Source organism: Cervus elaphus, chromosome 20 (assembly GCF_910594005.1).
Source record: "Cervus elaphus chromosome 20, mCerEla1.1, whole genome shotgun sequence".
Lineage (NCBI taxonomy): Eukaryota > Metazoa > Chordata > Mammalia > Artiodactyla > Cervidae > Cervus > Cervus elaphus.
Genome location: NC_057834.1, coordinates 45,037,506 through 45,054,672, shown reverse-complemented (window position 1 = coordinate 45,054,672; position 17,167 = coordinate 45,037,506). Strand labels below are relative to the sequence as shown.

At 38.2% G+C, this 17,167-nt stretch overlaps 1 protein-coding gene across 4 annotated transcripts in view; it reads right to left on the bottom strand.

Moving 5' to 3' along the window:
• FMO5 (flavin containing dimethylaniline monoxygenase 5) overlaps positions 1-17,167 on the bottom strand; it is a 39,102-nt gene that overhangs the window by 10,944 nt on the left and 10,991 nt on the right. For 3 of the 4 annotated variants that reach the window (XM_043878039.1, XM_043878042.1, XM_043878040.1), the window contains exons 3-7: positions 11,956-12,144; positions 9,280-9,442; positions 7,168-7,310; positions 4,032-4,231; positions 552-904 (exon numbers count right to left, since the gene is read on the bottom strand). In XM_043878039.1, coding sequence (XP_043733974.1) covers positions 552-904; positions 4,032-4,231; positions 7,168-7,310; positions 9,280-9,442; positions 11,956-12,144 — 1,048 coding nt within the window. Of the gene's footprint in view, positions 1-551; positions 905-4,031; positions 4,232-7,167; positions 7,311-9,279; positions 9,443-11,955; positions 12,145-13,192; positions 13,368-17,167 lie in introns of those variants that run through there. The other variant, XM_043878041.1, reaches the window with a different exon arrangement.

The following is a 17,167-nucleotide window of genomic DNA, read 5'->3' as shown; positions in this document are numbered from 1 at the left end:
CCCAAAGTTTTTCTCATGGTCTCGTAGCCAAAACTTTCTGAAAAAGGGAATATAAAGGGGGAAAATTGAGCATTTGAGTGGCTGAATCTTCTATATTCTGGACTAGTCTTTACCTGGTCTTAATTTTTTGCTGAAATCAAGTCACACACTTCTATATTTGACTTTCTCTAACTATAATAGAAGAATATTGCTTCACAAATATGTATCAGTTTTCTAACATCTAGAAGAGTGGATTTTAATCTGGAGTGCACATTGTAATCACCTGGGGAACATTGTCTCAATGATTTTATATCAGCTCCATCTCAGACTTATTAACTAAATACCACCAGCAAAACATGCCTATTTTGGGAAATTTTCCCAGGAGATTTTGCTATAGGTCCATGGTTATAAATTACTACTTTATATTCCCTCAAAAATTAATTTTTGAGCACTAACTTTGTGCCAGGCACTGTTATAATCATACATACTATCTGACTATTTACAAGCAACAACATAAACATAATTAAATATACTGCTAAGTAATTAGGTAATCATCTTACATGGTCACTTACCTTTAAATACTTGAGTGGCCCAGCGTCCTTGGAGCTCTGAAATGGGCATAATGGCACCCAAGGGCTGGATCAAGCCTATGATTGCAAGAGTTGGCTTTTCAAGGTTAGGAGGGAAGACCTTTTTATACAGGGATACCTTGTTTTTGACCACTTTGACAGAATCTTCAAGAAAAGGAAATGCAAAGCTATAGCCTGTAGCAAAGATAACAGCATCAATGTCATCCTCCCTGGAGCCGTCCTCAAATATGGCTGCTGTCTCTGTGAATTCCTTCACATTTGTTTTCACCTTCACAAAGCCAGAAATTATACGGTTTGGCAGGTCATCATTTACTGTTGGATGCTGACTGAACACTCTGTGAATGATGATAAAGAAGGAGAAACGAGAGAGATCATGAGAGAGAGAGAGAGAAATCATTACCATGTGAATAAAATTCTGCTTTGATTGAGGTGGTTAATCAATATGCCAATAGTTTCCCTTTATTCATGAAATTTGGGAAGGGTCTAATATATACCAGCTTGATAAAGATAAGGATGATCTCAGAGTAGATGTTGGACTGTGGGAGGCATTGAAAGGGAAGATATTGGAGAAGTAAGGGAATTATGGTCTTATTTGAAAAGTACATGTATGGTTTCTCAAGGAATAATAATGCTCTTGGTGATATAATAAGGCCAGAGTCTAGTGGTTTCTATCCATATGTCAGAAAGTCTGCAGAACTGTATTATCAGCATCCTATTGAGTCTCATTTTAGTTTCAAAGAACCAGAAGGTAGACCTGAACCATCATTTTCCAAACTGTATAATGAACTACATGTGTATAGTAATCTACAGTTATAAACTGATTTTACATACATGAATGTAAACCTAATGAAGGAGACAGGCCAGTCATCACTATCCAGGTTTTATAGATGAGGAAACTGAGGACTAAAGAAGTTAAGTGACTTGCCTAAGGTCCCGCAGCCTAGGACTTTAGGATTTATATCAATACGGTTTTTGATGAACTCCCTTGAGATCCTCTGGCTATGGTAAGTAGTGTTTCCCAGAAATAGCATAGGATAAGGTGACAAAAAAATAAGACAGGTTTGCAGAGTTTGGACCTTTCTAAAAACAGTCTGAATCCTTGGATACTGTGTTAACAGGCTCTGAGAATCCTCAGCCTGTCATGTTCAGACAGAGCTGGCCTCTTCTCAGGAACTGGGCTGTTTAAACAGTATTACTGGCTTGCTGCATTTAGTAATTCTTTGACTCAAACCTTTAGGTTTGTGATTCTGTTCTCATTCTAACCTTATCATTTCATCTTTCTCTCCAAACTCACTCCTTTTCACTAACAGTACCACAATTCCACACTGTTGCCCAAATCACAGACCTGTGAGTCTTACGTCTGGTCAGCAAGGCTGCCCTTTCTCCTTTAGACATCTTCAGAATAGTTTTACTCATTCTCTGTTTCACCCGGACTCTTAGAGTTGTCTTCAGGGTCTCCTGCTCCATCCCCCTTCAATCTGTGTTCTACATTATTTTTGGAGTGATTGTTCAAAAATGTATTTATTATTATGTCACTCACTTGCTTAAAACCTTTCGATGATGGCTCTGGACTGTCTTCATTCTAAACTTTTTATTTTATTTATCTCCAGCAAACCTGGACATTACCCAGGCACTGTTCTATCTCTGCCTAATAGTCTAGCCTAACCAAACTAAGTGCAGGTCTTACAGGATAATGTATTTCTTGCTATTCTAAGACCTTGTACTTATAATTAGAATGCTACTTCCTTACCCTATTTGTTTGACTATCTCCTCTGTTATTTCATAAAGACTCAGTTTATTTTTGTGATTCCCAAAGTTTTGGCTGCTACAGTTCCCATAATTGGGTCAAATAAATGGCTGAAAGTTTGTTGGGAAACACACTCTCCAAGTATCATCCCACTGATTAATTTCAAAGAAAAAAAAAAATCTTTACAGAAGAGGAACCTGGTAGCTACTACCAAATCCATGTGATCAAATTTAACATCATTAATATGCAATAACCTGTGGTTGTTTGGTTCCTGATGTGATCCACCAAGAAGGCACAACATAACCTATGAGTATTTGCACCAGAACCATTTAATCTAAATATAATAGAGGAAGAACAACTATGAAAGTCCAACTTTAGAGAGTTGCTGCAAAACAAATGGCTTCAATTCTTAAAAAAAAAAAAATCCACGTTAAAAGAAGAGAATCATTTCAGATTGAGAGAGATTAAAGAGATATGACAGCTGAATGCAATGGTGTAATACCTGACAGAATCCTAGATTTTAAAAATAAAAAAGCTACAAAGAATTCCCTGGTGGTCCAGTGGTTAGGACTCTGCACTTTAAGCCATGCAGTGTGGCCAAAAAACAAAAAGCTACAAATATCATTGAAACAATTTGGGAAATTTGAATATGCAATATATTATCAATAGATAATGGTACTTTATCAATGTTCAGTTTGCTAAACATAACATATTATGTTTATGTAAAAGAATGCCCTTTTTCTTAGGCAATGTATGCTAAAGAATGTACGGTAAAGTGTCTTATTGACTACAAGTAGTTACTCTCAGACAGTTCAGGTAAAAAAATGTATGAATGCATGCATGTATACATAGATACTATATATGTATGGATCTGTATACCTCCAGAAAGAGAGAGAAAGGAAATATAGTGAACTGTTAATAATAGGTCAGTCTAAATGAAGGGTATATGGGTGTTCATTATACTTACTATTTTACAGCAAGTAAATCTATACATTAAAGAAATTAAAAGTTGGAGGGAGTAAAAAGCATTTAAAATCACCCTCTGGAAATGCCGTCACAGTCCACTTCTGTGTGAAGACTTCTGTCCTTCACTATCTCCATGCATTTCTCTTATCATATCATATTCTACCACCTGTCTTCTTGTTAGAGTATTTAAAGAACTAGCCATTTCTCATTTATTACTTATGTGATCTTGGGCAAGTTAGTTTCTCCATGTAAATTTTTATATTTGCAAAATGGAGATCAAAATAGTACCAACCTATAGGGCTACTGTGAGGACTAAATGAGATCGTGCGTGTAACACATTTAGCACCGTGTTTGTCTTATATTAAGTCTTCAAAAAGGTAAGATGTTAGTATTACTATTAGGCCTTGAGTCTCAGTATGCTCAAGCCAGTTTAATGCTTGGCTCAGATGCTCAGTTGTTTGTTGGATGAATGAAGGATGAACTGCCCTCTGCTACCATTTTATTGTTGCTGTTGGGCACCATGTAAAAAGAACTTGTACCTTGGAGAATGGTTAATGCCAAGGAGAATTCTAGATGGAAAATTACAGACCAGTAGATCTTGGACTTCTGTGGGGGCAAGGTAGAAATCTGATTTCTGACTCTGCATCTGCTTCATGTACAGATAGAGGTAAGCTCTACTGTTAGCCTGTGGGCACAGCCCTTATACTTTGCCTTGGCCATCACTGCCAACTCCAAGCCTTGGAACATACCTGTGTTTAGGCTTCAGGCCAAATATTTCATGATTAAACCTTTGGTTAATCTTTTTTTCCAAATGTCTATTTGCTGCTGATTCACCAACAATCTTCTTCAGCAAAAGATTAAATCGAGATGAGAAAACTATATCAAAAGGATATCCATAGTCCCCTACACGATTGAGGATCCAAGCCCCTCTTCTGGTGCTGAGGAAAACCTGAGGGATGGGGAAAAAAATAATTTTTGCTTTTGCCATTCTCTGAAGAAATGGGAGCCCATTTTTTTCAAGATGAAGTTCAAACTCATTAATCTAGCTTTTTATTCCCTGCCCATCTCTTTATTTATTTAAATTTCCTGCCATTTTCTTCTCAAACACTAAGCTTACAATTAAATTGGTATATTCACTGGACAAGAATATATCTTGCTGTAAACTACCACTGCATTTCTGTTTAATGTCATTATGCCTCCCTGAAAGGCCCCCTATTCCCTAACTTCTCCAAAGCTTACTCCTTTTTAAGATCCAGAATCAAGTCTCCCTCCTCCACAAGATACCACTGATCATTCTGGCTGATAATTTTCTCTCCATTTTCTGAACTTCTCTAGCACTTATCACCTGTCCATCTCATTTAAAATCAGGGAACAGTAAAGCTGACAGCAAGTGGACGTCATTTAATCTAAAACCTTCAATCTTTTCTTGGCCTTTGACGTTGTTTGCATTATTACAAAAAACATCAATTATACTGATATTTAACATTGTATATTCTGATTTTTGTCTTTCCGAATGTATTTTCTCCAAGGTGGAAGGTATAGCAGATACATATTTTAGCTCCCAGCATATCATCATCACCACTTCCATTCATTGAGAATTATAACCCGTTAGTCACTGTACTAGGTTCTTTATCTGTAGTTTTATTTGATCAATAAATAAATACCTCTTGAGGTAGGTAATGTTATGTCCATTTGATGGATGAGAAACATGGAGAAGATGAATAATTTGCCTGAACTCATATAGCTACTAAGTGGTAGAGCTGAATTTCTAACCTAAGTCTTACCTACGCCAAAGCTTGTGCTTAAGAAATGTTTCAGTTATTTAAGGGAAAAACTGAAAATTGCAAGTAGAACAACAGGGAGCTGGTCACTCTTTCTGTGTCATCTGCTGGCTCAAGTCCACATTCAGAGCTAATAGAAGTTTGGTATTCAGCTACTTGGCAAAAGCATCACTTTGTCTATGTTATAACACTCTCTAGAGATAGTTCCCAGGGTTATAAGCTATTTAAGTACATTGTTTGGGGGCTTTTCTTGGTTTTTTTTTTTTTTTTTTTGGCCATGCCATGCAGCAAGTGGGATCTTAGTTCCCCAACCAGGGACTGAACCCATACCCTCTGCAGTGGAGTCTTAACCACTGTACTGCCAGGGAAGTGCTTGTTTTATGGTCTTTTGTTTAAGTCCTCCTGTTAAAAGGTGACCTGTCTACAGAGGGATGATCATATACTTCATACGTGTATTCTCACCAATGGTGACCTTAAGCACGATCATAATTAAGCACGTTTATGTGTCACAGTTGAAGGAGCATGCATGGTCTTAGGAATCAAATGATTTTGTGTGCAGTCTATATAACTTTTAAAGTACATGTTATAAGTAACGTAAATGCTCAGAGCTTCAGTTTAAAAGTTCTCAACCAATACATTATAAAGCAATTATCCTCCATTTAAAAAAATAGTAAAATGTTCTCTATGTATAAAATAGTGACAGTAATACATATGTCACAAACCTTTATCAGAAACATAACCACCTTACCTCCACCCACTCTTGCTACCTTGTTCTTTGGCAATTTATGGTTCTTCAGTGCTTGTAAGGCCAAGCTTCTCTATAGCTGACAATTTAACAAGCCAATGGTATTAAAGAAAGCTCATGCCTTGGGTCCCTTCCATATACTTTGAACATTCTTTTATCACAACACCCACATACATTTTTACCCTTTATTATTTATATACCTGTTTCCTAATAAATGCTTATTGAACTAATTCATGGAGTAACATATAAAATCAATTTTGTGGTGATAGATGGGGATAAACTTGAGAAGTGTTATTGAATGGAGTTTCTAGGTAAAGGTCATTTAACAAAGTTGTGGCATTAAACTTCTATTGAACACATGCACACCCATGGAGGATTCAAGTCAATGTATGGCAAAACCAATACAATATTGTAAACTAAAATAAAAAAACAAATACATTTTTTAAAAAAAGGAAAAAAAATTTTTTAATTAAAAAAAACTTAAAAAGCTTATCTTTTTTAAATAAATAAATAAAAATAATTTAAAATGTATGTTTAAAAAATAAATAAATAAAATGTATGTTTAATTAAAGTTACTGAAGAACAACCAGGCATATAACTATGCCAAAAAAGTTATGATTCCATAAAGACATGAATCTTTATGATTCCATAAAGACAATGATGTCTTTTTCTAGGAATTTATAATGAAGATACTTTCTTCCCAGTTCAAAATCTATGATACAAAAAAAAAAACAAAACCATCAAGGACATAGAAATGGCTTTACAGTGGATGTTATTCTATGTTAACTAATTGTACACAGAAGCTGGGGAGAGCTGCTTGCATGTGCTATCATATGGATGCTTTTCATACTGATGTCCATGTTGTCTTTAGAGGATTAGACTGCTTTTTTTTTTTTCATTTGGGGAGTGAAGAAGAGCAAAGGGGGAAATTCCCCTACCAGCCTATGAGTGAAAAGTTTTCAATGACCCAGTACACTTTCCTTCAAAATAAGAGCTTAGCACTTATGCTAGCCAACAGGTGGTCCACACTGTGGATGCCGCATTCCCACAAGCTCTCCCAGCAATCACTTGGTCTTACAAAGCCAGAGGCACACTCCGAAGAAACAGCTGAGTGAGATTATGGGCACAGTCCTTGGTCATGTCTGAATTCCTTAGAGGGAGGCCAGATGAATGATGGAAATCGTAACTTGTAACCTGGCTCAGTCACATCATCAATCATGATGTTGCCAACTGAGGCAACACAACCAATCCCTACATTTGCCATTGGCACAGATGGGCTGTGTGCAGGTATATATACTCTGTTGGGTCCACCTGCAGCTTCCTTGGTGAAGCAAAGTAAATAATTTTACTAATGCAAACCTGTTTGGCCCTGTGGCTAATTTCCACTGCCAGGTCCCCTCCAGAATTCCCAATGCCAATTACAATGACTCTCTTTCCAGTGAAACTCTCTGGATCCTTATAATCTCGACTATGGAAGTATTGTCCTTTGAACTTCTCAATTCCTACAAGAGAAGGAAAAATAATTACTGGGTAATGGTTTATCTGATTTACTTGTTAAATCATTCAATTGTTTTTGCAGTGTGTAGAGTTTATGCATATATTCTCCATGTGTTCTCCTTTTATTCAAGTGCACTGTCACCTTTTTGAATATTTTTGCATGTTTCTTTTCCCATAGCCCCAGAGTCAAACCTTGTGATTTCCTTATCATAAGTAGTCTGCTTAACTCAGGATCTGTTTGTATTTTGGACTTGTGGACTCACAAATCCAAACTACTTCAGAAAACCTCCATTCTCTTTGGCTTTTCGTTTTCTTCTTTTTTTTTGTAGTTGACTTATATCAGTTCCAGATGTACAACACAGTAACTTGATATTTTATAGATTATGCAACATTCAAACTTATTACAATATTATAGTCGCTTAGATGCTCAGTTGTGTCAGACTCCTTGTGACCCTCCGGACTGCAGCCTACCAGGGTCCTCTGTCCATGGGATTCTCTGGGCAACAACACTGGAGTGGGTTGCCATTTCTTTCTCTAACAATATTATAGTATTTTGACTACATTCTTTGTGCTGTATATTATATTCCTTGTGACTTATTTTATAATTAGTAGTTTGTATTTCTTAATCCCCTTTGCCTGTTTTGCCCACCCCACCCTCTCTTCGTCTTCTGTAAATACCTACTTCCATTTCAATTGTAGTATATATGTTTTTTATATACTCTAGAGTATACATAGAATCCATGTGCAATGCAGGAAGACCTGGGTTCAATCCCTAGGTTGGGAAGATCCTCTGGAGGAGGAAATGGCAACCCACTCCAGTGGTAACACAAAGAGCTGAAAACTAAGCAACTGAGCACATACATAGTATTTTTTTCCCCTCAAAATGAAAATCCAGGCCAAAGACTGTAATTTAACCCTTTCTTTAAGCTTTGTTTTCTCGCTTATAAACTCAATATTTCTGTTTGTTTCCTCCATTGCTAAAAAAAAAAGTCTTCATTCAGGATAAAGAGATGTGGTACATTTATACAATGAAATATTACTCAGCCATGAAAAAGAATGAAATAATCATTTGCAGCAACATGGATGCCCGTAAAGGCTGTCAAACTGAGTGAAGTAAGTCAGAAAGACAAATATCATATGGTATCTCTTATATGTGGAGTCTAAAAAAATTGCACAGATGAACTTATTTATAAAACAGAGAGTTATAGAAAACAAACTTACGGTTACCAGTAAGGAAAAGTGGGGGAGGGATAAACTGGGACACAGGGACTGGCATATGCACACTACTGTATATAAAATAGATAACTAATAAGGGATCTCTGGTGGCTCAGTGGTAAAGAATTCACCTGCCAGTGCAGGAAACACGGGCTCAATTCCTTGGTTGAGAAGATGCCTTGGAGAAGGAAGCGGCAACTGACTTCAGGATTCTTGCCTGAGAAATCCCATGGATAAAAGATCCTGGTGGGCTACAGTCTATGGGGTTGCAAAAGAGTCTGACACAACTTGACAACTAAATAGCAATAACAAGGACCTGCTGTATAGCCCAGGGAACTCTTTTCCATACTCTGTAATGACCTGTGTGGCAAAAGAATCTAAAAAAGAGTGGATATATGATTCACTTTGCTATATAGCAGAAAATTCTCAAAACACAATATTTAAATCAACTATACACCAATAACATTTTTTTAAAAGCCCTCATTCAATCTAATGCAGATCAACTCTTTTTATCCTTAGAAAAACTATAATCATTGTGAACTAAATATAAAGCCTTCTAATGTTCTTCTAGTCCTCCATGTTACTGTTACCTCTACCTCCCAAATATTATTAATACAAGTTACCGCAACAGTTTTCAGGAGAATATGCAGAATTAGGATAAGCCTTATTTCATCCCAAGGTAGGAATCACTCAGACCATTCTTTAGGGACCAGGTCACAGGCATGGTTCAAGGGTCTTCCTGCTTAGTAGGCTACTTACCAGGGAAGCTTTCCAAGGGTAAGTGAGCATAGGTGTGATGGCCAGTGCAAACCATAACTGCATCGAAGACACGCGTCTCCTTTTTCCCTTCAGATTCCGTGACCACCTCCCACTGGCCTGAAGTGGGGAAATCAGGCTGCTTCTTCACACTGCACACAGTGGTCTAAGAAGAAAAGGGGTTGCCACAGGGGACTGAAGCCACAGCCTATGCAGTGGTCATCTTCCCTGACAGGTCTGTCTTTGCAGGGGGTTACACATAGGGCAGATACCACATAAGAGGGCTAAGGCAGGGATATTTGATTTTCATACTCTACAAATAAGAACTTTTTCTGTTTGGGGCTACGGTCAGAGTGAGAAAACTTTCACGAGGCAAGCTAAATAAAACAGAGTTGGCAGACTAATGTTGCACTGTCCTCTCCTTCTAGAAGAGTACAAATGACTACTTTTCTTGGGCCATGCCTCAATTGGTAAAGATTCGGCCTGCAATGCAGGAGACCAGGGTTCGATCCCTGGGTGGGAAAGAATACCCTGGAGAAGGAAATGGCAACGAACTCCAGTCTTCTTTCCTGGGAAAATCCCATGGACAGAGGAGCCTGGCAGGCTACAGTCCATGGGGTCACAAGAGTAGGACGCAACTTAGCAACTAAACCATCACAACCACCACTACCTTGGTCAGAGTGAGAAAACTTTCATGAGGCAACCTAATTCAAACGAGTTGGGAAATTAACGTTGCACTGTCCTCTCCTAGAAAAGTGCAAATTCCTAGTTTCATTAGGCCATGCGTGTGTGTATGCTCAGTCACTCAGTCATGTCTGACTCTTTGTGACCTCCTGGACTGTAGCCCACCAGGCTCCTCTGTCCATGGGATTTTCCAGGCAAGAATACTGGAGTGGGTTGCCATTTCCACCTCCACGGGATATTCTTGACACAGGGATCAAAGTCTGCTGTGTCTCCTGCATTGGCAGGTAGATTCTTTACCACTGTGCCACCTGGGAAGCCCTTCTTGGACCATACCCTAAGGCAATATGATACCTGAATAAAATTTGGGCTTCTCTTGTGTCTCTAAGACACTCAGTGCACTAAATGCCTATTCCTCCCCATACTCCCAGACATCCTGAGATCCTCTGATGCCTTCTTATCTCAAGTTCTGATCTCACTGTCTAATCTTAAACATGTGACTGAGCTAATAAGGCTCCGTTTCCTAATAGAGTAGAAAAACATCTCAGTGGCTCATGTTTTGTGTAAATGTACTTCTTTGACTCCCATAAATGCCCATTTTACAAGTAACTAGAAAGAAAGAAGATACAAGATGGGATAATCAGTGGTACAGTTTTTAGCTTTAAAAACAAATACAGGTTAGTCTACCTAGTCTAAGGAAACATTAAGAGTATGTCCTATGTGCTTCTAGGATGACCATAATGCCTTGATGGACTTATAGAGATACCACTCTTATATACCCAAGTGATCCTATATTATTTATAGTTCCTCTCTATTGTGTTCTTACTTTTACACAGGCTGGTGCTTCTGCCTGGATCATCCTTTTATGCTTTCTTCATTTGGAGATACTCACCCTTCAACTTTTAGTTTGGTGTTACCTCCTCTAAGAAAACGTCCTGGGTACCTGATAATTCAAGCTCTGATGGGTAAAGTGTCCCACCTCTGAGCTGCAATGTATCTCAGAGCACTTATCACCCTGTCACTCTGTATTTTTATTAATTATGCTTCCAATGAAGTTTTCACTCTTCTGTCTCTTTAACTAGACTGTTAAATCACTGTTTTTTCTTTTGTTGGTTTTTTTTTTTTTTTTTTGGTGTTTGTTTCTTCACTGCTTAATGTGGTAACAGACCTAAGTGTTTTTAACAAGTGAAGAGAAGCACCACTAGGCTGTAAATGACTGACTTTGGAAGTTGTCACTGGATATTGCCATTTTTAATTTTGTTGTTAAATAGAAAAAGAAATGATTTAGTAGAATGATCAGAAAGTAGAAGATTTGGGCCTTTTGCCAGCTGTCAGAAATACTGGTTCTTTTATGGTCATGGCTTAAAATGATAGAACTATCATGGAAGATTTTACAGCAGGAAGGAACCAAGGAGGTGATATACTACAATCATCTTGTTTTACAAATAAAACTAAGACATATCAAAGTTGAGGAACTTACTTGCCTGAAGTCACAAGTAGATTAGCAGCAGAACAAAGACTAGAACTTAAGATTTTTTTTCCCAATTCAGTGTTCTTTCTTCTACACCAGAGTTAACTTATTTGCTTTCTCATAACTGTTCAATAACTAATTCATGGGGTTGTCGTGGTCACATAAAAAATGCATTGGAAAGCCCTTCAGAAAGCATAAAAGGCTAAGTAGCAAGTTGTGGAACAAGTTGTGGCACCAGAAGCTTTCAACGTGCCCATACCTGTCAGTTCTCATTTGTTTATTGTAATCAAATGATACAGAATGATGGCAATGAAATGAAGGTTGTACCTGGATCTGTGGTCAAAATACATAGAAGAGGGACTTTCCCACAGTTATTTTTCAGTCAGAGAGAAGACACAGTGTGGAGTCTATTGGATAAATACACGAGCACATCAAATAAAGCTGCACATAAGTACTGCCAAATGAACACGTTATTCATTTACTTTGCAAACAACTTCAAACACGGAGATACCCACAAAATTCCCTACCTTAAATTGAATGTACTTTAGAAGATCAAATTCTTTGGCATACATCCTGAAATACTCCAAGACCTGGGAGTTGTGCATGAAGTTAGGATAGTGATCTGGGATGGGATAGTCACTGAAGCACATCATCTCCTTCGAAGTGTTGATGATCACTGACTTATAAATACTTGCCCTTCCTTCTTCAGGTTCTTCCTGTAGTAAATGAAAAGCATTCATAGCAGCTTGAGAATTAAGGTCATGGTTTATAAACAGCCAATTAACATTTGAAAAGTTATCTGAAACACCAATTAAAAAAAAGTTACACACACATATCCCTTTATATCTCCCAGGATTTGCACCCTCATGCTGTCTCTCCCCCTTGAATCTGAGTTGTCTTTATGACTTGCTTTTGACCAACAGTATGCAGTTGGAATGATACTGAATGGATTCCAAGACTAAGTGGGTAAGTAGTCTTGCTGCTTCCACCTGGGTTTCTTAGAAAGCTTCCTCTAGTAGAAGTCAGCAGCTGTGTAACAAGTCCAACTACCCTGAGACCATCATCCTGTGAGGAAGCCCGAGCTAGCCACATGAAGAGCATGTTTATGAGGGAGAGATGTGCAGCCAGCCCCCAGAAGTCCTAGTTATCCCAGCTGATGTTCTAAACATGGGAACAAAGAGGTCATAGTATGTGTCCAGTCTTAGTTGTCACCTGATTAAAATGACAAGAGACTCCAAGTGAGAACTGCCCACCTGAGTACTAGTTTCAAGGTTTTTCATGTACTTGCAACACTGTTCTCCAGGAAACACTGTACTAGTTTATAATTCTGTCCACTATGTGTTCCTGTTTTACCTTATTTTCACTAATTTAAAAGACAACTACTCAGTGTTAGCAAAAACGAAATCTCAGTACACTGTTTTCTGGAGAGTCATGTGGCAAGAATATAAACGCTTGACACTTAGCCATTTGAAGAAAGATTCAGTATTGTAGACAAAAATTTATGTTAATGTATGTTGATAGTATTATTTTTAATATAAAAATGAAATAAATTAAATGTCTGTGATATTGTGATTTATAAGAAATATTTATTTGGTCATCTAGATGGTCAAAATATATTCCTCATGTATATTTGGTCTTTCTACACAGTTCCTAGCTCAGAGCTCCCAGAACTCTTGTAATTTCCCAGGTGTTGAGAGTGATTAAAGTCTTTTGTTGTGTTAGTATGGTGACTCTTAGAAAGCAGCTAATGGTGGGCCTGCTTACCAATGGAGCAAACCGTGATTCGAGGGTTGTAACTTTCAGTTGCCCCCTTCTGACTTCTGGGGAGGGGAGAGGGACTGGACGTTGAATCAGTCAGTAGTCAATGCCCAGTGATTTCATCAATCATTCCTATGTCATGAAGCCGCCACAGAAACCCAAAAGAGTAGGATTTAGGGAGCTTCCAGGTTGGTGAACCTGAAAAGATCAGGAGAGCAGCGTGCCTAGAGAGGGCATGGAAGCTCAGTGTCCTTGCCCTGTGCATCTCTCCCTTTGGCTGTTCCCAAGCTACATACTTTTATAAGAAACTGGTAATCCAGTGCGGGGGATTTCTGTGTTCTGTGAGCTGTTCTAGCAAATTAAGTAAACCCAAGGAAAGGGTCATGGGAATTTCTGATTTATAGCCAGTTGGTCAGAAGTTTAGGTAACAACCTGGTAACAACTGGCATCTGAAGTCCAAAGTCCAAGGTGGGGGGGCGTCACTGGAATCTCCAAACTGTAGCCAGTTGGTCAGAAGCACTGGTAATAACCCGAGTTTATGACTTGGTATCTGCAGTAGGACTGACCTCTTGTCTTGTAGGGTCAGTCTTGTAGGACCAACCTCTCAATTTGTGGAATCTGAAACTACCTCTGAGTAAATAGAATTGAGTTTAATTCTTGGACATCTTGCTAATATCTGAACATTGTTTGTTGGTGTCTGGGGACCACCCCCCACCCATGCACATACACACCCACACACACTGGCATTGGTCTTAAAACCATTTAATGCCCAACAAAATACACTGTATTTGAGAATTGCTGCTCTAGATCCTTGCCACCTGAAGTATGATCTGTGAACTAGCAGGCAGAGGTATCTCTTGGGAGACTGTTAGAAATGCCGAATCTCAGGCCCCACCCCGACCTACTGAATTGAAACCTGCCTTTTTAGCAAAATCTGCAAGTGTTTCCCAAGTAGCTCAGTGGTAAAGAATCTGCCTGCCGATGCTGGAGATGCAAGAGACACAGGTTCAACCCCTGGGTTGGGAAGATGCCCTGGAGGAGGGCATGGCAATCCACACCTGTATTCTTGCTGAATAGTCCCATGGACAGAGCAGCATGGTGGGCTACAGTCCATACGGTTGCAAAGGGTTGAACAGGACTGAAGTGACTTAGCACACACACACAGGAGTGTTGTACTGATCACATAAAATAGCACAGTATCTATATTAGCCTTCACTGAAACATCACAAACAATGACTTTTCAACTTTTTAAAAAATTGTTTTCATTATGAACAGTTACCTTAACCAATTTGGACCCCCTTTTCCCTTTTTGGCCTTTGCAGGTGGCCCAGTGGGAAGAATCTGCCTGCCAATGCAAGAGATGTGGGTTTGATCCCTGGGTGGGAAAGATCTCTTGGAGTAGGAGATGGCAACCCACTCCAGTACTCTTGCCGGGACAATCCCACGGACAAACGATCCTGGTGGGTAAAGTCCATGGAATCACAAAGATTCCAACATGACTGAGCACGCACCCATGCACTTCCTTTTTAGGGCTTTTCTGGTGGCTCAGTGGTAAAGAATCTGCCTGCCAATGCAGAAAACACAGGTTCAAATCCTGGGTTGGAAGATTCCCTGGAGAAGGAAATGGCAATCTTCCCAGCATTCTTGCCTGGGAAATCATACAGACAGAGGAGCTTGCCAGGCCATATTTCAAGGGGTTGCAAAGGAGTCCACATGACTTAGAGACTAAACAACAAAGGGCAGAGACAGTCTTCCCTTTTTGCCATAAACAAAAAGATATTTGGATGTTGGGTATTACCGAGCATTAAATGGCCATAAAGGAGAGTGTTCATTGGCTTTGCCCACATTAGAGATGATTTTCCTCTGGTTTTTAGAGAAGAACTTTTTAATTTCAGAATCCTGAATTGATCACTCCCATTTCTTTGCCCCATAGTTCAGGATCTCATTCTTCTTGGCTGCTAATAATGTTTTCACAAGTCTCTTTTCAAGTCTCTTCTAACCTATCCTACACATTTCAACCAAAGTGTTCCTTCTAGGGTATGGTTGTATCTCTTCTCTAATAAAACTTTTGGATGCTGCTCCATGTTCCATTTTTAGTTTATGTTTTTCAGCTTAGGATTCAGAGACCTCCATAATGTCTTATAGTTTATATATTCTTGATCTCCCCAATTCAATTGTAAACCCCTTGACTTATATTTATGATCTTTCCCACACTTATAAAACTATAAACAGCACTTAGTAGATATTTAATAGATGTATGCTGAATTACACTGAGAAAGGTACATATGAAAAAAGAAGTAAATTTCACATAATGCATAACAAACTAACAAAATACATCAAATTCATTTCAAAAAGTGTTGAATAAGATATTTTTATCTTATAAAAATTTGTTGTAAAATGATATAAAATCAAATGAAGATATTTATATTATCTAAAATAGCTATTAATTAGAAATCACTTAAAATGGCCCCTCCCTCAATAGGCAAATGGTTTAATAAATTATGATCTTAGTATGATGTAGAATTTATCTTCCACACCACTTCTTAAGTATCCTGCTAAATTCAAAGCAGATCCTGTCAGCCCACTGCTTACTGGCTTCTACTGATTCCATGTGGGAAACCAGATTTCTTATTCTAAAACTCAGCATGCTGTACAATCCTAATCTACCTTATTATCTTCATTTATTGTTCTCCTCAATTAACTTCAAGCTTCTGGGTCATTAAATTGTTTTTGAAACATTCTAGACTCTTTTACAGCTTTAAAATTTTGTAATACTACTGCTTCTCCATTTGGAAAAGTCTTATCAGTCATTCAAGAGTCCCATCAAATGTCACTTCTTTAGAGAAGTATTTCTTCTCCAGAGTTAAATGCCCCCATTCAACCTCCAAGCTGCCAAAACTCTCTGCTCATATTGCCATCAAGGCAACTTAGAATATACAGTAGTCTACATTTGTTATTATGACTGTGAGGTACCCAAAAGTAGAGTTTGTGTCTTATTTTTTGTATTTCTGATGTGTGTGTGTGTGTGTGTGTGTGTGTGTGTGTGTGTGTGTATGCGCGCGCGTGCGCCTGCCCACGCTTGCGCGCTCAGGTGTATCTGACTCTTTGCAACCCCATGGACTGTAGCCTGCCAGGCTCCTCTGACGATGGAATTTTCCAGAATACTGAAGTAGGTTGCCATTTCCTACTCCAGGAAGTGTATATCTTCCCAACCTGACATATAGTGGATGCTTAATAAATGATTTGAAATGAATTAATGAATGAATTATAGAGATTGAATTTGGAGACACTTAAAAATGCGATTTTGAAATCTGTAAAGGAACACTTAAAATAGCCTATGCTATAACTTTAAGTGGAAAAAGTAAGAGACAAAATTAAATTCACATTGTAATCACCAAATATAATATTATGTATGCCTGGGGAAACTGTCTGCCTGCATCTACCCATGTTTACATAATTATACAACGTATAATCTCTTCCCTGTTATATGAGTATATTTTATTTATTATAAATCAATAAAACTTGAAGGTAGGAAAAACAAATTGATTTACTAAGGAGGTAGGATTTTTCTTTTATTTTTGTAGAAATATTTATACCACACCTTCATGATAAAAACCTTCAGCAAACTAGGAATAGGGGGAAACACCTTCAATCTGATAAAGAACATCTACAAAATACTTACAGGTAACATTATACTTTGAAGAAGGGAATGGTAACCCACTCCAGTATTCTTGCCTGGAGAATCCCATGAACTGAGGAGCCTGGTGGGCTACCATCCATGGGGTCGCAAAGAGTTGGACATGACTGAGTGACTAACACAACAACATTGTACTTAATAGTGAGAAAATGAACAATTTACCCATAAAATTGAGAACAAGGCAAGGACAGCCTCTCTTAACACTTCTATTAAACACTGTATTAGAAGTCCTAACTAATGTAATAAGGTAAGAAATGGAAATAAAGGTATACATTTTATTTGCA